We start from the raw sequence: 25,007 nt of genomic DNA, 5'->3' as shown, positions 1-25,007 counted from the left end.
GCCAAGTGGATTGGTATTTTTCTGCAAAAACCGAAATCTTACAAGGTTAAGAAAATGGGTTGGTTAATACAAAAACAGTTATTAATTTTAATTGGTAGGTTTCTGCAGTTTAAAATATTTGACATATAGATAAACTTAAAGTTCATTCGTTTAGCAAATTCCCATCTGTCAACATAAGCACGTGTTGATATTCGCAGTCTCATTCGTCAAGAGGCTATTAAATATAATTTATTGCCTTAAGCCAGACAGATTCTCATGTTACAGATCCAAACTTGCCAGCATGTTTAAATTCAAATTGTGTCGTGTTGATTTTTAAGTTAACATATTGTGTTATATTTATGTTATAGTTATTGTTAAGTTATTTACTGGTCGTGTTATTTTTTAGAGTTTAGTTTAATTGTGATTTAATGATTAAATTTCAAGAAATTCTTACACTCATAGTTTCAAAAGTAAATATTTTTAAAAATCATATGATACACATCAGTACGACCCTGTTTGGCTTTCACGTGCTTCTATTGACAATTGGGAATATGTAAAATGAATGTAGTTTAGTACGAATTTAAGCCTATTGTGGGTTGGTAGCTTTCTGCATAACTACGTCCAATTGATACTCAGTTGTGGTCATTAATACTGTGAGGTGAGCACCACTGATTGACCATACTTCCAAAGATGATGAGGATCTATTGAAAACTAACCAGGAAACCTTGATTAAGCTCAACAAAGACCAAAAAAAGGTCAAATGCCGCTATGAGAAAAAGTTTTATGAAGTTGATTCATGTTTATTAACTTCTATTTCCCAAGAAAGCCAATAATTGGATTTATTTATTTAATACACGGGATAACCCCATTAACAGTTTAAATTACAATATACAATATCACAGTTAGGATTCAAAACTTGAAATTACTTATAATATGAAATCAATAATTGATGGATTCAACTGTTATTTGTAAGAAAGGAATAACACCAGCTTTCAGAACAAACAACAACTTAAGCAAATATATTAAAAACAACAAGAGCCAAAATAAAAAACACTTACACAGTGGTATATACAAACTTAAATGTGGCGACTGTCCAAAAACTTACATCAGTCAAACTGGTAGAAATTTTAATAAACAAATAGCAGAACATAAAACAGCTTTCAATAATAGAAAAACAGATTCTACATACACACTTCACCTTCTAGATCATAATCACTATTCTTTTAATGACGAATTTAAAATTCTTCACATTCAAAATAAAGGCCTTATACTATCTTTGTTAGAATCTATGGAAATTAACAAATTAAAAAACACCGATATAATTCTGAATGACCAACTTGAGAAACAGTTCTCCCCTCCTCAACCTATTTCATTAAAGACTATAAAGTGTACACAATTGCCAAAAATAGATCACTTGAGAGAGACACTCTGTCGAAACGGCTGTAGTGATAAGTTTTTATAATAAATTTTGCGAAAATTTTTGAAAACAAAGTTTTCAGTGTTTTTTTGTTACATTAAATCAATATTAAAAAAGTTTAAAAAATAAGACTAAAAATCTTACATACTAATAAAAAAACAAACAAAATATAACAAGAACAAAATTCAACAATCCCAATATACATATCACAAAGCAAGAGATCTTTTTAACTGAGTTGAAGTTACATTGAAAATATCAAAATCAAGAGCATTTAATAGTCCCATGTATCTATCCAATGGGTTGTGAATACCATAAGTTGTTCTGTGGAAAGGAATATTGAAAACATTGTGGTAATGTAGAGCTTGATGGGGAACATTAAAGTTAATCTGGCTTAACAGGTTTGGACAATAAATAAATCCCTATATGATCTTATATATAAATATAGCTCCTGAAATCACGATGGTTCTTGAGTGAGGGTAAAGATAATTGCTGTTGGATATGGGAATAATCATGATTTTCAATAGTAGTGTGGACATGGTAAGCACAATATCTCAATTGTGCTTATGCTGGACTCTTTCTATGGTATCAATATTGTTCTGAAAATAGGGTGACCAAATAACTGAACAGTGTTCCAAAATAGTTCTAACTAATCAACAATATACTAATCTTGTTGAATCAATGGAGAAATACTTGCAATTCCTAGTAACGAAACCAAGAAGTTTCAATTCACCAGGATTCAACAGTACTGATTTATTTAAAGGTTCATATGTATGTCTCAAATTCAGTATCATAGAGATACTATTCATATAATCATATTGGTTAAATTTATTTAAAAGCTAATATCTGTGAATTTCTCATCTCCATTTGACAGCTTGAATAATAATATCCAGATTCTTATGTTTTATCAAGATGAATTTTTATCAGTTTTTAATTATGTGTTAAGAAAGCTTATATTTCTTTAATTTTCTGATAGCTTATTCTGAAGCAACTTATTTAACTTAGTGGGACATCGGCCAGTAGAAAGTGAGTACTGATGCTAGAGATTTATCGAGGGTGGATAATTGGAGGAGAGCGGCTGAGGAAAGGGATGCTGGAAGACAGAACTTATCTGAGGCTGTAGCACCATTGGAACAAAGAGACTGTTGGTTTCAATATCATTACCACTTTTTTTAACAGTTAATAAAAAACTATAACTGGAGTATTTGTATATCTGAATGTTATTTGATAAAGTACAGTAAGTCTATCTTTTGACAGCTACGTCTCTTATATGTATATTGGTGATTTGGCACATGAATATGTGCCAAATTTCGCATGTATATTTCGCATATGAATGGGCTCCAATCAATTACCATATACAGTCACTCATTAACTTAAAAAAAAAAAATAAAAACTTCTTGTGGCACTTGGGGAGTGCTAACAGAAGTGAATACTTCTTATAATAAGTTATTACTATGTGGGTTAATGAAATTTTATGTCTCCTTATTACTGAATCGTTAACATTTTTTATAATAAAACAGAAAAAAAGGATGCAAAACTGTGCATGCGTATATGTCAAAATAAAGGTGCTTTTAATACCACTAGAGTACTAGAGATCTGGAAAATAAACTATATTAACCAATTGTAGAAAATATTTGCTTTCAAAATATAGGTTTGTGAAGCATGTATTGAAATTAATGTTAGCATACATAAACAAGTAAAATTTAATTTGTTCAGTGCTAAGAACAGAACACACATTTTCTAAGTGATATTAGTTGCTGTTGGTAATTATTTTGCTTTAATATATTAAGCTGGGTTTACAACTAGAAAGTTAAATAGATTAGTTGCAATATTTGTTTCTTTTTTACCGTTATTGTGTTTTCTTTTACTTACCCGATTGTATTGAACATCACAGATTGATTCAATAAATTAACTGAACTGTTTAAAGAATAATAAATTAAAAGACAAAGTTGTTTTGATACAATAATTTTAACTTGTTTATTATTACTTATTTTTTAACTGGAATTTATTTGTAACAGTTTATATAATCTTAAATTAGTATTTCTACAAGGAGTAATTTTGTCATTAATATCTATACTAGGTATACTATAATAATTTGGAATATTTCTAGGTTGAACAAAATCAGAAAGAAGTAATTCTTTGTCCTTTTGTGGTAGTGGGTTTCTAGAAGCTGTAAATGGTTGAGTTCGAGGTTTATCACATCTTAATGGCATTAGGTCTTTGTATAACGGTTGGCTATATGGAAAGTTAACTCTTTTTACCTACAAAATGAAAGTTATTACATATTTAGAACATTAAATTGCCTAAAATGAAACAAATGCATATATTAAAATAAGAGAACTATTTCGACATGGTTACTTATTAATATTTCAAAATTATTAGTAATATAAAATTTATTTTCTATAAAGTCTGAGAAGAGATATATACAGCGATGAAATATACAGTCAACAGGGAATATTCAGTAATAAAAGAGCTGTGTATGTGAAAGTACTGCAGGAATCAGCTGATAGTCATAGTGGGCTTTCTTACTAGACATACAACAATGAAGGGACACCTGCTTACAATGGACCTATTTTATTGGGATATGCTGCAGACTTTTTTACAGAGAACCTGCAGTCAACCATATCATGCATATCTACAAGGGAGTAGATCTCAGGTGGCTTTGGATACTACCAAGTAATTCTAAATCTTTGAGAGAATAGACAAATTAGATGTATTTTATCAAGAGATTGTATTTGTAAGTAGACTAGATATGAATGTTCAACATCTTGTTTTTGATCAATTTTTTTGTAAAACAGATGATTAATTTAAAAAAGAAACAATTTTTTAAATTTTGGGTATTTTATATAAAATCTACCCATAATTCTATGCAAAATCTAGAAGCAATAATATACAGAAAAAAAGGTTATGATGCCTCACGTTTCCCTGGATGTGATAAGGAGCTCCAAATTTTGTAGAAAGTAGATCAGCCACTGTTGAGTTGAAGTAAAAAATGTAAAACTAAAAATTTACAAACTTTAAATTTAATTATTTACACAGATATATTAACATGCTGTCTAAGTAAGATAATCTCTATATTCTTTTGCACCAGTAAGTATTTTGATTTATAAGAGATTTATCTATTGTATTGGTATATATATTGTTAAAAGCCTTAAATGCATCTAAAATTGAAATATAAATAACTTTGGATCTGTACAAACCTTTTCATCAATAACTAAATTTTTATAATCAGCATCCGAACAACTTTTGGTTTTCCGATATTTAGTAATGGAATCGATTTTTTTAAACAGATTCAAAGTGGTGTAATGCTCAGGAAATTCAAATGATTCAATCTTCTTTATTGGTTCAGGAACTTGGACCGATTTGCTTTCTGAGGGCTCACTTCGACCTGGTGTGATATTGTTTTTGATAACTTTAGTTACTGGTTTAGGTCTCTCAGTGTTTCTTACAAGAGTTTTTTTAACAATTTGATTGGAATTTTTTGATGCTGCAGAGTTACAACCTATTCTTTGCATTCTCTGGCTAACATTTTTGGACATATTTTTGTCCTTGGGTTTGTTCATATTTGCGTTAATTTATCAATAACAAAAATAACTAATATACCTTTATACTTAAAGATTGTTCCTTTAGAATTCAAATTAAAAATAAACAACTGTCAAAAGTTAGGTTATAATTCTTCTTTCCTCTGTATTCCAGTTTTCTGCATAGGTTACCAGTTAGTTATTTCCACAAACATCTATTCATTATTTTTTATTCGACAAAATCGGCTTAACATTTTTTTATAATTTATTAATAATATTCATTGAATTTTAAGAATATTTTCCAGGTCACTTTTTTTTGTTTTATTTTCTAGAAGCCATGTGTTCTACACCGATCGTACTACACTGCTTATTCAAGCTAATTCGTTTCTTGAACATTTACAGCAGATCTGGTTTATATGACTTATTCGCTAGCATAGACCTTTTATATAAACCCGGTTATATCCAGGGGTCGTTTATAAAGGCGATCTTGAATCTCTTCAGAGCAATAATAGACCAGTTACTAAATTTGGCGTTTATGGGTCCACTGTAAACGTACTACCAAAGAAAAAGCGTTTATATTCTTTGGTACTAAGAAATCGAAATCTGGAAAAGTTGTTTCTGTTTACCAGATAGCAAATTCGATGTTGGACCAATGCGGATCGGGGAAAAACGACTACATTTGGATGTGAGGGGTGGCATTCTTATTTTTGCAGAAAAAGTTGTGTGATAACTTTAATAGGTACTGCAATTGTAGATGGCCAAATAATTTTGCACTGGGGGACATATAGGTGCGTCAAGAGCATCGTTTTCTATGTCAGCGCGTATATATCCGATATAAACATTGAAAATAGTAAATATATGAAGAATGCGTATATTTCCGCCACAAGCAGTACAAAAAATTAAATATAATATTTAAACCTAAACCTAAATTTGCAAAATCTGTTCTTTGTATGGTAAATTACAAAGCAGGGTGCAGGACAAAGACCACTCTTTGCACTAGTACCGACTTTCTGTTCTTATTTTGTTTTTGGAACAGATTATACATCTACAAAAAGAAGAAGTATATTTTATGTAATATCTTATACTGCGTAAAAGTCATAAAAAAGTTGCTTTTTCGTGGGTTTTGCCTTTTAGTTGTTGGTGGGATTAATCAAGGAAAATTCCTTTCTATGAGTTTTGACGGTATTTTAGTTGTAGATCTTCTCTTTTGTTTATTCAGTGGGACACTATACTTTTCAACATTTTTTTTCAAGCTATCATAAAATGAAATTTTTGTAAATTTTATAGTCCAGTCTAATTACTTATATTGTAGTCTAGTCATCAGGGAGCTGAAAAATCATACGAACAAGCTGAATTTTGCCAAGACTATTAATTTTGGGACCTCAAAAAAGATGCAAAAAGTTACCACTTTCACCTCCGGGCTTCCCCCTAAAAGCACCCTCGTTAGGGGGTAAAAAAGCAAAAAAATCAATTTATTAAGAATCTGTACGCTATAGAAAAAAAATGTTTTAAATAAAAAATGTAGCTGAGATAATTTTAAACAAAAATGTTTATTAGAACTTTTTGTGTAGAATGAACCGTTCTCTTAGAAACAACGCGTGAAGCGACCGTCGGTTTAGAAAGTAAGTTACTCGCGCGAAATCAATGTTCAATAAAATTTGTATAAGCTTGACGGTAAAAATTCGATATCTTTTGATCCAACTATCCTATCGACAAACATCAATATGCGTTTTATAGGTAAAGAGTGCAGCTTTCGTATGCAATTTTTGTATTTTGCCGCGAATAAAATTAGTTTTTATAAAGGTGTTAAATAAATAAACATGGCGCAATTTTTGCCACTGTTTTACGATTCTCGTGAAATCAATAGAATAGAATAGAATAGAAATATGCTTTATTGTCACTGAAAATTGTACAATTTTATGGACAAAGCTTACAAAAAGTCAAAAAAATAACAATAACAATTAAAATGTACTAAAACTACATAAATCGTGAATATCACAAAATAAAACATAATAAAATATACAATCCAGTGCAAAATTTTACTAAATTATAAATTGCATAATAAAACCTTACGAACTAGTTTACGAATAAGTTTAAGCTGCTGCATGTGATACCCAAATATATATATAAAAATACTTTGTTGCTTGTACCTAAACGTACTGTAATTTCTTAATTATTCGTTAAGAAACTCTGCCACTGAATAGTAAGGTCTTTCAGATAGATAGGCTTTTGTCAATTTACGGAACTTAAGAAAAGAAGTAGTAGATTTAAGTTGCAAAGGGAGATAGTTGTATAATTTTTTTGCCGAATATAATATAGATTTCTTTTCTAACTCAGTGGACGGGATCGGCAAATACACATCGAAGCTTGAATTTCTGGTGGAGTAGTCATGATTAAGTCTTGCTGGAAAAACATGTAGGTGTTTACGAATTAAGCAAACAGTTTGTAGAATATATAAAGAGAGAAGAGTTAAAATCCCGTGATTTTTAAAGTAGCTTCTGCAATATGTCTGCAATATTATCATTCTACTGAGGACAAAAAGATACCATATTGCTTTTTTTTGTAATATAAAAATAACATCAGATTGGGCAGCTGTACTAGAACCCCAAAAAGGAAGTCCATATCGAAGATAAAACTCGAACACAGAAAAGTATTGATATAAGGTTGAATGCTCGAATAAATGAACTTTGATAAAATAAAGGCACAGATATCGAGCACAGTTTTATTAATTAAATCTTACCCAAGTACTTTCGCTCCCTAGAGCATCTTCAGGTGCATTTCGTCAATTTTGGGCTATCCAACAATTGCAGAATGTCATACATAAATAAATATAAAATTATATAGAATAACATAAAATTAAACATAAAGTTGAACAAACACTACACTAAACAAGGACAAACAGTTTAAAATTATTTAAAAAACTCGAAGCTACATTCTGGTCGGCAACAGGAGGGATTCTCTCTCTTTATGTTTAATTTTATGTTTATAACATTCTGCAATTGTTGGATAGCCCAAAATTGACGAAATGCCCCTGAAGATGCTCTAGGGAGCGAAAGTACTAGGGCAAGATTTAATTAATAAAACTGTGCTCGATATCTGCCTTTATTTTATCAAAGTTAAAGAAAAGTATGCTAAATTGATTTCCTTCGAAACAGATCTTATTGCATAGTAGGCTGAGGCTAGTTTCTTACTTAACAAATTGATATGAAGGGACCAATAAAGGTTGTTGTCTATAAAAATACCAAGAAATTTTACAGAATCAATTATACTGATTATTAACAAGTAAGGGTTGAAGAGCTCCTTTATAGGATAATGCTACTGTCTCATCCACGTTAAAAGAGAGTAAATTAGAGTCGGATCAGGTTTTTATTTTAAGTAGATCAGAAGTTATAATTGCATGAAGAGTTGCAATATTAGAGTTCTTCCAGGTTATACTGGTATCATCAGCAAAAAGAAAAATTTTTCCATCGATTTTTAAGTTAGTGATGTCATTTATAAAGATAAGGAAAAGTAGTTTTCCTTATCTTTAAGGAAGGAGGTTTTTATAAGTCTCTCAATAATTTTGGATAGGACCGGTAGTAAGGCAATAGATCTATAGTTGCAGACATTCGATTTCTCACCACCCTTATGAAGAGGAAGAATAATGATTGTCTTTAGGCACACTGGAAATATATCTTTTTCAAAGAAATCGTTAATTAGTGAGACCAGGACTTCCAACACATTATTTGGAAGATCTAAGAAAATTTTTATGGATAGTCCATCAGTTCTTATCAATTATGGTAGATATTGTTTTAGTAATTCTTGTAGGAGAATTAACGTGCATTATGAAAGCATACGATTCGAATATATTGAGCAAGGATAATTGGATAGCACAAACAACATCGTAATTAATATTCAAGCCACAACATAGAATCTTTCTGCTTTTATTGAGCAGGTCGTCTAACAAATTTAACAAATTCTGATTCAGATTAAGATTCTTGTTATAAACCAATGAAAACTCAAAAAAGGATTTATTCAACAAAAAGTCATATTTTGTTAAAGGAGAGAAATGATTATTTGTAGAAAGAATTAGGGTGGCACCATGAGCTGAGCTTGGACGATCATACCTAGCAATTGTGGTATATTTTTCTACAAAAAAAGGTTCGTTAACTTCAAGCCAGTGCTCGGTAACCGCAACTATCGGGGGAAATCCTAATTCCTCTAGAAATAAAAATAATTCATCTGTTTTATATCTTATAGAACGAATATTAATCAGAACCATGCTAAAGTTGTCATCACTATAATAATTTGAGGTAAAAGTAAATTGATCACTGTCATTGATCAGTCGTATAAAAATTTCTATTTTTAGAGAACAATCTTTAAAATCTATGACATGAAATTTCAATTTTGATTTGTGTCAACAAATATCAGGCATTTGAAATATGAATAAAAGACTCAAAATTTAATGTTTTACATTACAAACGATCGCACGTCACTGGTAATGCCTCCAAGAAGACGATTTTGGGTGTAATTCATAGCAGAAGGTTGGTTTTTATGAAACACGTTCTAGTGTAATTGAAAAAAATAAAGTTTTAAACGTTTTAGATCATTTGTTATGTGAAAGTTTTTCCAGCGTTTTTTAAGTATACCTATTTCAAATGCCTCACATTTGTTGCCAAAACTTAAAACTAAAATTGTATGCTATAGGTTTTGAAGGTGAGGCTCTAGTAATCGAAACTTCATAGTGGCCAGTCAATGAAAGTGATATATTGTATTGATTTCATGAGAATTATAAAAAATGAAAAAATCGCTCCACATTTCATTATTTAATATCTTTATAAAATCTGAGTTTATTTGCTCAAAATACAAAAACAGCATATGAAAGCTGAACTGTTTACCTTTAAAACGCATCTTCATTTTTGTCGATAGGCACTTGAATCAAAAGATATAAAATTTTTACCGTAGAGCTGATACAAATTTTATAGAACATTGATTTCGAGCGCGTAACTGATATTCAAAATCGACGGTCGCTTCAAGCGTTATTTGTGAGAGAATGGTTCATTCTAAACAAAAAGTGCTAATAAACATTTTTGTTTAGAATGATCTCAGCTACATTTTTATTTAAAACATTTTTTTTCTACGGCGTACAGATTCTTATTAAATCGATTTTTTTTGCGTTTTTACCCCACTACGAGGGGTTTTTGGGGAGAAGCCCGGGGGTAAAAGTGATAAACTTATTGCATCTTTTTTGGGGTCCCAAAATTAATATTCTTGGCAAAATTCAGCTTGTTCGTATGATTTTTAGAGGTTCAGTGGCATTTTCGTCTCTGACGACTAGAGTAGTATTCAACTATGCAGCAAGGCTTTTCTATTTCTTCATTATTTGTTACAAGTTTTGGCATACACTTTTTAGCATATACCTTATCACATAATCGTTCGTTTCTTTTACAACTCGATTAAATTAAGTAATCGTTAAAAAAATAGGTATTCGAATATTATGTAATACATCTTTCGTACCTGTCAGATCTTCAACCTGTACGCCACTGTCTGCAGGAAATGGAAAAGCTGACCGTGGAATGCCATCTGAAGCTCATGGCGTATTAAAATTTTCATTTTTTTAAGTAAAGTATAAAACTGAAGAAAATATATCTTTGATACAAGTTGTTCTTTTTTCTTTACATAGACATTTTTAGCCCAAAATCGCAGCTCTAAGATTTTTCTCTCGTCTGATACAAGTGCTAGAAAAAATGGATACGATATTAGGGTACCTAATATAAAGGAGTTATCCTTTCATGGTTACATCATGATTCGCTTAATTTTTGTCAAAAATATGAGTAAACATACGAAAGAAAAGAATTGGAAGACACGCAAGACTCACTGAAAACCAAAAATTGTCTGAAAAGGTATTCGCAAAAGAGATGAAGCTGGTTTTAAAGAATTTAAAATGCATTTTTCTGATTGATACCTACTCGTAATGTCATTAAATGTAATGCACTGTTTATATTAAACAATATTGAAGTTTCTTTCTACAGATATATTTATAAATATTGTTGTTAAATATAACATTTTGTACATTGAACTTGAAAATGTTTACAAATAATAATAATAATAAACCAGATTTCCTTTTTGCGATTTGGCAAGAAAAATGTCTATAAGGCAAATCGAAATAATCAAACAGTACGAAAATATTTTATCATCTATTTTACAGTTGTTACAATGCATGTTTGTTAAAAATATATTAAAAAAATTGTCGTTAATGCTAAAATGTTTCTTTTTAATAACATCTTCAATTTCGCCTTATTAATATGTATGGTTAAGGGTATTGGCATTGATGAAACTGAAGATATAGGAAGTAGATATATATCAAGTGTAGTTGTGCATAGATCTCGAGCTTTTTTGGCTTTGCCTAGAAGTGTTTGTACAGATGATAAAGAGGTTCCTACATTAATAGAAACCCATTGGGATGCAGGACATGCAGATCTTTTCAGTAGATTTTCTCAGAAACTCACAAGGTAAAAAAATTATTTTTTACATATCCTATCTATATTTATTGTATTGTTTCATATTAACAACCTTTTTACATTAAATATTTGTGTTTGTGTCAATTTTTATGTCTATATACCTACTACTAATACTAAGGATTTCCGAAGTTCACTAATTCCTTCTCCGTTATTTCCATCTTTTTTTACCCTAAAAATATCTAGATCGAACATATCTTCATTCCATTGCCTTGTATGCTTCATCTCTAAACGATTTTCGACACTTATCTATTTTTTCTTTTCAAAGAATTTGAAATTCCGTCTCTGTTGTCCTAATTTTGTTTCTATTTTTCTAATTTCTTATCCAGTTTTCAGATTTCTTCATTTTTTATTCGTAGATATTACGTTTTGTTAATGCTGATGGTGAGTCTCCAATGCCTTGAAGGATTATTTTCAGTAATCTGTATTTAGTGAGGTTTCCCATTACGTGTCCGAAATATTCTAACTTTCTCCTTTTAATCGTATACATCACTTCTCTTTCTTCCCCCATTCTTCGCAATACAGTCTCGTTGGTTATCTTGTCCGTCCATCATGATATCCTTAGGATTCTTCTGTATAGCCACATCTCGAAGGCTTCAAGTTTTTTCTCCATCGCTTCAGTGAGTGTATAGGATTCAACTCCGTAGTATAATATCGAGAAGATATAATATCGTAGGAGCCTTACTTTTATCTCCAGATTAAGGTTGAGTCATGTTATGCTCTAGCTAGTCTTCTCTATTCTACATTTTACTTCTTGTGAGTGATCCCATTGTTCGTTTACTATTGTTCCAAGATAGGTAAACTGTTTTACTCGGTCCACTGGTGTATTCTTTATAAGCAGTTGAACGTCTCTAATTTTATTTTTGCTGATGCCCATAAATTTAGATTTTAATATATTTACTTGTAGCCCAAATCTTTCTTTTCATTTACTTTGTTTATTAGTTGCTGTAAACTGCTTAAACTATCTGCAAAAGTAACGGTGTCATCTGCATAGCGGGTGTTGCTTAGGCTTTCTCTATTTAAAAGGATTCCATGTTCGCAATTTTCCAAGGCTTCAATAAATATTTCCTTTGAATATAGGTTGAATAATATAGGTGAAAGTATACATCCTTATCCTGTGGCTGATTGGTTACAGTATAAATTTTGTCTTATACGCCGGTCTTTATCATCTATTTGGGCTTTTGCTAGAACATCCATCTTTTTTCGGTGTTGAACTGTGTCAAATGCTTTTTAGTAGTTCACAAAGCAGGTGTACCGTTGATGTATGATTTTTAGAAATAACTTTAAAATGTGGCTCATTAAGCTGATGGTCCGGAAATTATTGCAGGATAAGGATTTTGTTTTCTTTGGTAGAGCAATAAACGTTGAGAGGTCCATTATCTGTACAATTATAAATGCATCATCTTATCTCCTCCTAAGTGCCTTCTCTGTTGAGGTTGGCGATCAATATGGCAAATTTCTCTGTATTCTGGGCTTGATGAATTAATTCATTTCCTTTTGTGTGGGTCCAATCTCTGATGTTTCGTAGCCAAGATTTTTTCTTTCGTCCTATGTCCCTTTTACCTTCAATCTTGCCTTCTAATATTACCTGGAGCTGCTCAAATTCCCTATGTCGCATTATGTGTCCTAGATATGACGTCTTTCTAATTTTGATAGTATTGACCAGATGAGGGCGTGTGTTCATTGCTCTCAGTACTTCTTCATTCATAGTTCTGCTGGTACAGCTTATTCTTAGCATTCGGCGGTACATCCACATTTCAAATAAATTTAATTTGTTGACGTCATACTGTTTTAATGTCCAGGTCTCACAGCCATATAGTAATAGAGACGACACATAACACTTTATTGTTCGCAATCTTATTGAGACTGATAGCTTGGGGTTACAGAGCATTTTACGCATATTCATGAAACCAGATCTTGCTGTTTCAATGCGTCTTCTAATTTCTTTTGAGTGGTCTAGTGCCCAGGTATATGAAGCTTTGGGAACTCTGAAGGGTGATACCATTTATTTGTATGTTTATGGGTTTTTATGGAATACCAGAATTTTGGTTTTGGAAAAGTTAATGTCCAAGCCCAGCCTGTGACTTTCTTCTGATAATATGCTCATCAATATTTTTAGTTGGTCTTCTGTTTCTGCTAATACTACGGTGTCATCGGCATATCTTATATTGTTAATGATGATTCCATTGGCTCTGGCACCTTCAGGGCGATCTTCAAGGGAAGCTCTAATTATATGTTCGGCATATACATTAAATAATAGGGGGGATAAAATTCACCCTTGACCCACTCCTCGTTCTATGTTAATGTACTTGGTGTTTCCGTTCTCTGTTCGAACGCATCCTGTGTGGTTCTAGTATGTATTACTTATGATAGCTATGTCGTGTCCGTCCAACCCTACTTCTTTTAGCACCTCGATCAATTTTCCGTGTTTGATGCGGTCAAAGACCTTTCTATAATCGACAAAGCACACATACAGCCGTTTTTGAACCTCAAGATACCTTTCTGCCATCAGTGTCAATCCCATAATTGCTTCTCTAGTGCCTGTACCCTTTCTAAAGCCATATTGAGAACGACTCAGGTATTCTTCACACTTATTTTGAATTCGGTTATAAATTATTCGCATAAAAATCTTAGCGGCATGACTCATCAGGGATACAGTTTGATGGTCCTCACATTTCCTTGCTTTTTGTTTTTTAGGAAGAGCTATATATGTGGATGTTAGCCAGTCATGCAGTATTATGCCATGTTCATATATATTGGTGTAGAGGGATGTTAATTTCCTGACAGCATTATCACTTATCACTTATCACATTTATTGCCTGCAAAACTTCTTCGGTGAGAATGTTTAATTTTTCATCTGTATCTATTTGTGAGAGCTCTTCTGTTCTCTGATCACCAAACAAATCTTTAAGATATCGCTCCCATATTTCTTTCTGTTTTTCAGGGTCCAATTCCATTTGGTTTTTCTTGTTTGTTACAATCGATAAGTGTTTGGGTTTCCATATTCCAGCTACTTCTTTAACCTTTCTGTGTAGTTCTCTATCTTTATGCTTCATATGCAGATCTTCTACCTCTTTACATTTTTCTTTTATCCACTCTTCCTTAGCTACATTTATTTTTTTCTCAATTTCCCTGTTGAGTTCTTTGTATCTTGTTAGGTTTTTGTTTTTTTACCATCCGTCTCCTCTCCATAATTTGTAATATTTCGTTTGTCATCCATGGTTTTCTATGTTTGCGGTTTTCTTTTTGTATACTTTGGTCTGCTGCCTCTACGACACTATTTTTAATTTTCCCCCACATGTCTTCAATGTTTTCTTTTATTGTCTTCTCCTTCGTAGGAGCTGTTGTCTTAGACTCTAACTGCGTGTCTACCATGTTCTTCATACTTCTGTTGCTGTCCTTGGTTAGCACTACTCCATGCTATTCTCTGACTGGGTTTAGCCTTGTCTACTCTTTTAAGTTTTAATCGGATGGTTGCGACTACAGGATTGTGGTTTGAATTTATGTCACAGCTTGGGTACGTTTTTACATTTAGAATACCATTACGGAACCTTTTGTTAATTGTAATGTAGTCGATTTGGTTCCTCACAATATTTCCTTCGCAATCTTGAGGAGACCTCCACGTATATAGACGTCTTTTAGGTAATTTAAAGCATATTTAAATAAATCATATTATTTGTATATTGTTTTAGACATAAAATTTTATCTTCTCAAATGTGGGGTGATTGCCATTCCATACAGGATGCAGTATCCTTAAGTATGGAACCTACGAAACCAAAATTTTGGATCTTGGACAAGGGAAATGAATTCTGTAGCCCAAAAATCTTATCATATAATCTCGTTTTTAATCACGTGTCGGACAGAACTGAGCTCGTTACAATCGAAGGCAGTAATTTGAATGTAATGGTTATAGATTATTCAATAGAAGAAGATGGTGGGTTTAGGGCGTATATTGGACATGCAGGTAGTATTATTGTTGTTACCGTAGACGTTATGTTAAAACAGCATTAATTCATGTTTAACTAATATTTAGATCCAAAGTTTTTCCATTATATAACTTAATTATACCACTATAGTAATATTTCAAGCCTGATATTGATCCTTTTTCAATTACCATTACTTTTTAATTTAATTAATTTTTTAACATGTAGGTACAGGCCATTGTGTAAAATTAATTGTGCATAAAGTATTATTACACGAAAATTAAAAAATTTAAACTCATCAAAATTATTTTATGGCATAGTAGACTTGAGATAATCCGACAGCGGCGGGGGCGAGGGGGAGTCGGATTATCAAAAATGTCGAATTATCAAAGGTAGCATTTTAAAAATTAAATTAATATTAGAAAAGTTTTTTGTATGATTTTGGAGAAATGTATGTAAAATAAATAAACATTTATACAATATACCTATACAAATATTGAAAAATAGCGTGTTTATATCTTAAAAGAATCTGTAATAGTTTTGTTTTTTCTTTCGTAAGAACCCAATCATCACCTTGTTTAGAATTTGTTTAAACATTAAAATTTTCTCGCAGTCTAGTTTTGTCTCTTCACACTAACGTAACGAAGTATTGGCATCCGCCATAACCTCATCGCACGTCGCTCAGTAGGAAAACCAAGAAAAGAGTGGATATATAAAGTGAGAACAAATCTCCCTCTCTCTTTCTCGCTCTTGTCGTTTCCCCGTTACTTAGAATCGTGATTTCTTCTAATATTCCTAACAATTTTTCTCCATTGGTCTCTGTCATCAGCTGCTCTGAGAGCTTCGCAGAATGAGATTCCAGCTAAATGCTTAATTTAGTCGGACCATCTAGATGGTGATCGTCCTCTTGATCTTCTCCTCGGAACTTTTCCAGAAACAATTACACTCTCCAAACTATCTTCACCTCTGTGAACGACGTGACCGAAATATTGCAGAATACGTTGCTGACATATTGTGGACAGCCTATTTTAAATTTCGAGTTGGTTTGGAATGGAAAAGTTTGTCCTATGAGCTGTTTAAGGTATGCGCAGCATTCTTATTCAGCACCACATTTCTAAGGAATCAATTTTTTGGCGCTCGCGTCCACGAAGAATCCAAGTTTCTGCCCCGTATAGAAATATTGAGAATCCAAGGGCATTCAACAGTCTCATCTTGATATTTTGACTGAAAGATCTGTTTTTTCAAACTTTAGTTGGGAGAATCATCGCATTTTTTGTCATACCAATACGTCCCCGAACTTCTGCTTTACAGTTACCGTCGTTGGTTATACTAGACCTGAGATAGACAAATCTGTCCACTATCTGGTATTCCTGTAACATGTTAGTCAGTTGAATAGTGTGAAATCTGTCGACCACCATTATTTTTGTCTTAGATTTATTGATTTTCAGAACTTTATCGCTTTCGTACTTAACTCTGCACAAGATATTAAACATTTCTTGTTTATTTGCTGCTATAAGTGTAGTGTCATCAGCAAATCTTAAATTGGAGATTTTCCCACCAGTTACTGTTACTCCACCGGCCCATCCATCTAAAGCCATCCTCATGACATGTTCACCATAAATGTTGAATAAGTCAGGTGACAACATGCATCCTTGTCTAACACCTCCCTCGGTCTTGAATTGGTTTGAGAACTTCTGATCTAGTCGTACTGTTGCTATAGACTGGTACAGATTTTTAATAAGTGTCTCCAGGTGCATTGGTGTGCCTATTTCTATTAAAATGGACCACAGATTTATCCAGCTTACAGAATCAAATGCCTTTTGGTAGTCAACGAAGCATATAATCATAGGTACTTGAAATTATCTAGACTTTTTAATGAGTTGTCTGAGATTCAGGATTTGTTCCCGTGTACCTTTACCCTTTACAAACGCGGTTTGTTCCTGAGATATTTGGTAATGTAGATAGGTTTTTAATCTGTTTTTGATGATATGCAACACGATTTTACTAGCATGTGTTATTAGTGACAGTATGCGGTAGTTTTTACAACTGGTAGAAGTTCCTTTTTATAAATTGTGATACACCACTCAGATGGCCGTTTTCCTGAATTCCAAATAGCGACACAGATAGAATGGATAATATTTTATGTAATCCTTTGTTACCTAGTAACTGTAGTATTTCACCTGGTATTGAATCAATGCCTGGGGATTTATTTCCCTTTATCGATTTAATTGCATCTTTGACTTCAGCGAGTAAGACAGTAGGTTCTCTAGGGTAGTCAGACGGCCACTGATTTTCTGCTGATGCCTCGTTACTTTTAAATTTAAAAATAATTTGGGAATTTCTGTGAATGACCCTCATGACATGGCAGAATCTTTCAGTCAACATTTTTCGAATTCCGTGAAAAATTTAGTTGGTCAAACTTCACCTGACTATAATCCTAAGAATCTTTCTTCGCCTATACACTCCCTTTTCCTTTATCCTGTTAGTGATGAAGAAAAAAAAGAATAATTAAAGACATCTCAAAAAAATCCTCGGCTGGACTGGATGAGATCCCGTATTCTATTTTAACATATGTATTACATAACATATATACATATAAACAATTAACATTTCTAGTAAACCTTTCATTTCAGGAAGGGATTTTTCCTCAAATTCTAAATACTGCTTAGTTGTGCCTATATATAAAAAGGGTGACAAATCAAAATTTGATAACTATCAAGGCCTATCACTTTTATCTGTGTTTTCAAAAATATATGGGGTTCATACACGTCTCCTCTCGTATATTAACAAGCACAACATTATAGAAAAGTCTCAATGTTTGTTTTTTGACTTTGCACGAGCTTTTGAAACTGTAAATCATCCAATACTGCTGGAAAAACTTTATCATAGTGGTGTTAGAGGAACGTTAAAGTGGATCCACACCTTTTTATCGAAAAGGTTTAAATAAATTAAGGTCAAATTGAATGGGAATATAATATTTTCTTCAGAAGAAAGTGTCTTCTCCGGAGTTCCATAGGGAAGTATCATTGGCCCTCTTTTATTTTTGATTTCCGTCAATGATTTAAATCAACTGATAAATGATAGCTAAACATGTTTGGTTCGGAATCCATTAGATAATTTTTCTGATGCAATAAGTGTTCGAGTAGAAAACGTGGAACAGCAATCAGGTTGTTATGTCACCCAATTTGCTGACGATATCACAGTTGCACTAAATTCCAATAATTTTTTTCATGTAGTACAAAAAGCAAAATGTCTTGTAAAAAGTATGACTGATTACTGTTTAAATAATGCCCTTATCTAAAATGGATCAAAGACCAATATGGTAACCTTTTCACCTTCTACTATGCAGATGAGTCCATTAGTAAAACTTGACAATGGGTCAGTGGTAAATAGCCACTTTACTAAGTTGTTAGGTGTTTACCTGGATTCTAATTTGTCTTGGAGCTCTCACGTTGATTATGTAGTGGGAAAATTGTCTGTGTACTGTTATGTTCTATGGCAACTTAGGAATTTTGTCTCTCTAGATATCTTAAAACTTTACTTTTTTGCTAATGTACAATAAATTTTGCAATATTGCTTAGTTTGTTGGGGAAATTGCTCGCGAATTAATGAGGTGCCCGTTCTTCAAAAAAAATTATTCGTACCATGACGTTTAGAAGGCGCTTGGATTCCTGTAGACCAGTTTTTAAACAATTAAATATTTTAACTGTAATTTCGCTGTACATTTTCAGTTGTGTTGTTTATGTAAAGTCACATAGATGCAATTTTATTTGCAGAAATGATGTTTCCTTAATGAGTGGTTACAATTTTCGTTACAGAAATGATTTGGTGACCCCTATTCGCCACTTGACCGTTATGGGCAAGGGTCCTTACTTTTTCGTTATACTTCGTTACAGCCTTGGTAACTTCGTTATTATCTTCAAATTTGTTATCTCTGTCGTCTTTCTTTGGAAGAAAGAGATTTTTTGGCAAAATATTTTCTCAAGATTTTGCCAGTATTAGAGGCTTGACTTAACGACTTTAGGTTCTTTAATGTTTTGATAACATTCTGATACTCAGTGCAGTTGTACTTATTGGTAAATACAAAGCCCCTATGTAACCATCAGCTGTCTTAATTTCAGTTCTTCCTACTCCGGATGTCCTAGAGCATTATCCAATAACAAAAGCGTCTTCGATGGCAAATTTTTACTTTTTAAGAGTTCTTTTACCTCTTGTACAAAATAATTTGAAAACCAATTAAAAAAAACTTTTTTTGTAACCCATACTTGGCTTTGGTTTTTCTACGTCACTGGAGGAGATTCCGCTTTTATGTTTTAAGAGTCTTACCTTTGTTAAGAGTTTTTGAAAAAGTAGGTCTTTGATCAGTGTGTACTCCCAGTTCTAACGTATGGAGCAGAAACATTGAACCTTACCAGAAAAGTAATCAATAAAATACACGTTTATACATAGAGTAATGGAGGGGTCAATGATGAATATATCCCTCTCAGACAGAGCTTCAAATGAAAAAGTAAGGAGAAAAACTGGTGTTAGTGACGTAGTTAAAAGAATTACAACGCTTAAGTAAGGACCATCTTGTAGGAGGAAGACGTCCTCCTACAAGATGGTCGGATTACATGAAGTACATCTAGTACAATTGGATTCCAGTGAAATTTTTTTTCTTCTTCCATTTATTATTTATAACAAAGGATTTTGATGGTAGTTATCGCCAGTTTAAACCTCTTTCATCAACACTATACAGTTATTCAGGTATAAGGCCTAGTTCGTCGATTTTAGTGTTTAAATTTTGAATAAATTGAGCAACTTCAGTATTGTCAGCCGACAGTCTTTCTCCGCTCATCTGCAAGAAACGAATACCATGCCGCTTTTTGAAGTTTTTAAACCAACCATCGCTGACACGATAATCATTTTTGTTGGTCATTTCATGATAAAAAAGCTTTTGGTTCCTACAGATCTTCCAAAATAGGGACCTGTCTGCGTCTTTACTGTTTAAACCAAATGTACACAGCTTCCTCAACTTAAGGTGATTATGCATAAGGGATAATATTGCAGAAAATGCAGAAAGTATTATTGTTACCAATATAACAATGGTATTTCTTGCGCCAGAACTGAAATTTACTGATAATAAAACAAGATTCATCTTAATAACAAATTTATACTGAGGTGGTGCATGAGACAGATGGTTTGAGAGCTCCCGGCTCGAAAACTGTGTGCCTGTTTGTCTATTTCGTACCGTATAGGCGTCGCACTACCAAGCGTGTTCGACTGTCAAATATCGGATTATCGCAAGTCTACCGTATTTGGGATCAGTTTCACGTTAATCATAAATTTATTTATTTTTTAATTGTATTTTTTATTACATAACATAACGTAAAATATAAACAATAAATTATACCTTATATGTGTAAAACGTTTTAAACTTTTTAGAAGAAAATGTGATACTCGTATTTTCTTTGAAAAACTTGGTATGGTGGAAAATCCATATGCTTGGAAGTAGCTCATCGGATTTTCCAGTCAGAGCAGATTATTTAGCGATATCTAAAGTTAGCCCAGAGTTATTTATAACAGCGAAGGATTCACTGAACGTATTCAGTATTAATTTAATACAATTAAGAAACCTGGAAGAACCTCATATAATTGATTCGCAGGTAAGTGACTTATTTCGATTGAGGTTTTGATTGATATTACCTAAAAATAATTTTAACATGTTTTCAGGACAAGTCACTTATTTTTAACGCTACAATGCTTGGTGAAAAGCTAGGAACCTCTACAGGCATAGAATCTGATTTTGCGTCAGGTTTAATTTATTTTATGGTTAAAGATTATGCTATTGTTCGATGGAATATTGGGTAAGTTGTAATATAAAGGTTTATATCAAAAGCGAATACACAAACTCACACCCACACATATACAGAGTGGTCCATTCCTGCTAGGTTTTCTGTGTTCTTTAAATTGGTTCCAATCTTACTTACAAATGATACTGACTCTAACCACAAAAGCATTGTATGTGGAGTACCACAAGGTTCAGTATTGGACCCTCTACTTTTCATTTTCTTTATAAATGATATTATTAATTTAAAAATCGATTGAAAGATATTTCCTTCTGCTGATGATGCTAGTATCACCTGGAGCAACTCTAATTTTGCAACTGTTCATGTAATTATAACTTCTGATTTACTTACAATAGAAACCTAGTCCCACTCCAGTTTATATTCTTTTAACGTGCTAAGACAATAGCATTATCCTAGAAAGAAGATCTGTAACCTTGCTTCTTCTGAGCTTGCTTCTGAGAACCAGCCAGATCAGTATCGTTCAGTTTGTAAAATTTCTTGGTATTTTTATAGACAGCAACCTTAAATGTTCCCTTCATATCGATTTATTATGTAAGAAACTAGCCTCAGCCTGCTAGGCAATAAGATCTGTTTCGAAGAAAATCAATTTAGCATCTTCGAAAATAACATATTTTTCTTTGTTCAAGTCTCATCTTCGATATGGTCTTCCTTTTTGGGGTTGTAGTACAGCTGCCAAATCTGATTATTTTTAAATTACAAAAAAGAGCAATACGGTATATGTTTGGTCTCAGAAGAACAATAAATTGCAGGAGTTACTTGAAAAATCACAAATTTTAGCGGTTCCCGCTTTATATATTTTAGAAACTGCTTGCTTAATTCGTAAACACCTACATGTTTTTCCAGCAAGACCTAATCATGGCTACTCCACCAGAAATTCAACCTTTGATGTTTATTCACTGATCCTGTCCACTGAATTAGTAAAGAAATGTACCTCCCTTTACAACTTAAATCTGCAACATCTTTCCTCAAGTTGCATAAAATGGCAAAAGCCTATCTATCTGAAAGATCATTATCTTTTATTTTGTGATATTGACGATTTATGTAATTTCATTAAATTGTAATTGTTATTAATAATTTTCTGACTTTTTGTACGTTTTGTTCATAAAATTGTACCTTTTGCAGTGACAATAAAGTATATTTCTAATTTCTAATTTCTAATTCTGTATGCCGCAGGTAAAGGGCACTATGTCCATTTTTGTCAATATTGAGATTAAACTGCAGTTATAATGAACTTTTAATTCTCCACACAGAGGTATAAAGCACTATGTCCTACGTTATAAAATAACGAAGATAAGCACTTTAAAAAAAGTATCATGTCACATTTTATTTAGAGGTAGAGGGCACCATGTGGACATGAAACCCTATACCTCTGTGTACATTGCAGTATCGTAAGCTTTGATTACAAAGGTGTAGGTAAGCACTTCTAAGATCAGTTTTTATAAGAGAAAATTGTGGACATTTAATTTTACGATTTGTGATTCCTTCGACTCTTCAGTACACTACATGATGTGGGATGAAAGTAAAGCAGCTCGTGACAGAAAAGAAATGACGTTTATTGTAATGGCATATTTCTGGATTTTGAAGATCTTCCCACAAATTTCCGCAAATAGATCACAAGTTTTTGTTAAAGGGCCATACTCATATGGAAGCAGACACTGTATATGGTCACATTGAAAGGAAAAGGAAAAGAGTGCCAAACATGACAATACTGACTCCTTGGGATTGGCAACAACTACTAAATACACTGTACACAATATGAAATGTGAGGACTTCAAGCAATTCAACTCATTATCTGTCGGAAAAGAAGCTCCTTTTGTCTTAAGAAAACTTGACACTGAAAAACAACGTGTATTAATGTCTGCCTGTGTTCATCTTCAAGTTCGTCGAGAAGCTATAGGAAAGCTATTTTTTAAAACTTCTTTTGATGATAATAATTTTAAACAACTTGATATGATACGATTTCGAAAAAGTGAAAAAATTACATGGCCAGAAGTTCTACTGCCTATCACTAATGACTTATTACCAATTTCTCGCCAAAAGTTCGATGACTTGATATCATTGCTACCATATTTACCATCTGTATGTCATCAATTTTATAAAAAATTACCTACATCTAACAACGCTAGTGATTACCCAGAAGATGATGAAGAAGAAGTTTTTGATGCATGAGGGATATACATTATGTTTCTTTTAGTATTCTAACAGTATCCCGGTCATTAAATGTAAACAAATATTAATTTTACACTTTACCCTGTAATGTTTGTCATGAAGGAGAAACAAATTAAAGTTTAACCTTGTATAATGCATTTTAGTATACATCTAGTACTATGACCCAAAGATCTTGAAGAGGTAAACAGCACTATGTCCACTACATTGTGTTTTAATTTTTTTTTTATTAAAAATAAATCAAGTTTATTATCACAATATGTGTTTTAAATAATACAATTTTAAAAGATAATAATCTGAAGAATAAATTAGACAAGGGTTTGTGACATAATGTGTATTAACTAACATACATCCTGTGAATAAACAAACACAAAAATAAACTTAAAACGCTTCTCCTGTAAAATTACAAATTTGTGACATAGTGCCCTTTACCTCCGGCATACAGAATTACTAAACCGTAAAATTTAGATTAAAATTTTATTTTATTACTTAATAAGACTTATTTTAAAAACTCTAAGATTAAGAAGAAATTTACATAATTATAGGTATCCTATGGTAGCAGAGCATCATGACATATTATCTCAATCGTACGAAAAATTTCCGTACGTTTCAGGATTTTTTACTGATCCAGACGGTAGTATATGGGTAATTATAAATCCTAGAAGTCCCACGGAATGTGATGTAAATGATTACTCTTACTCTACCACTTCTTCTTCTTCTTCTACTGAATTAGAAGAGAGACTCATAAGGATAAGTACATATAATGAGATAACTAAAGAAACGGAATTTGTAAAGATATTTACATCTTAAATAAATACTTAAAATGGTAGTAAGTTTTTTAGTTTTATTTAACCTAGCCTCCTCAAGAATTTTTCTCCAGTCGTCCCTATCCATCGCGTTTCTCCTCCAAGCACTTATTCCCAAATTGTTTATGTCTTCATCGATGTTATCAAACAACCTTGTTCTGGGTCTTCCTCTTCCACTTTGACCAATATATCTATTAAGGAGCGTTTTTCTAGCTGGGTCATTCCCCCCTCCCTATTACATGTCCTGTCCACCTCAGACGTCCCTTCTTAATATGTTTTACGATATCTGGTTCCTGGTATACCTATTCTAAATTATCATTCACTGCTCCATAGATTCGCCTTAGTACTTTTCTTTCGAAATAATGCTAACATGTTTTCATTACTTTTTGTTAGAGTCCAAGTCTCTGAACCATATGTTAGGACTAGGCGTATTATTGTTTTGTAGAATTTTATTTTTGTGGCCACGATACAATGTTTTCATTACAGCAGCTTATAAAAGAACTATAGTCACAGAAATCCCTCCCCAGTGATTGGAATATTGGAATATTTTGCACCATACACAAAAAAGGAGATATCTTTGAATACTCTAATCACTGAGGAATTACGCTTATGCAGCTTATGCTTATTACGCATATGCTAAATGCAGCGTATACAATATTTTCGACAGTACTATGTCACCGTATGGCACCATATGTAGAACGAATAGTAGGAAAATACCAGGTTAGTTTTAGAGCTGGTAAATCGACAATTCATCAGATTGCAACCCTGAAACAAATTTAAAAAAAAAACACTGGAATATGGCTTTGATACTCATCACACCTTTATAAACTATAAAGCAGCCTACGACTCTGT

General features: G+C 32.4%; 1 protein-coding gene across 1 annotated transcript; it reads left to right on the top strand.

Moving 5' to 3' along the window:
* The first annotated feature begins 11,113 nt into the window (after window positions 1–11,113).
* Window positions 11,114–24,171, top strand: LOC140446892 (uncharacterized). The gene is made up of 5 exons (XM_072539476.1): window positions 11,114–11,405; window positions 15,104–15,375; window positions 20,759–20,979; window positions 21,047–21,180; window positions 23,895–24,171. The coding sequence occupies exons 1-5, from the start codon at window positions 11,158–11,160 to the stop codon at window positions 24,157–24,159; spliced, it is 1,140 nt and encodes a 379-aa protein (XP_072395577.1). The 5' UTR covers window positions 11,114–11,157; the 3' UTR covers window positions 24,160–24,171.
* The last annotated feature ends 836 nt before the right edge of the window (window positions 24,172–25,007 follow it).

This window comes from Diabrotica undecimpunctata, chromosome 7 (genome assembly GCF_040954645.1).
Source record: "Diabrotica undecimpunctata isolate CICGRU chromosome 7, icDiaUnde3, whole genome shotgun sequence".
In the NCBI taxonomy this organism is placed as follows: domain Eukaryota; kingdom Metazoa; phylum Arthropoda; class Insecta; order Coleoptera; family Chrysomelidae; genus Diabrotica; species Diabrotica undecimpunctata.
Note: the sequence above shows the minus strand (reverse complement) of the source record. Positions and strands in the feature narration are given on the sequence as shown.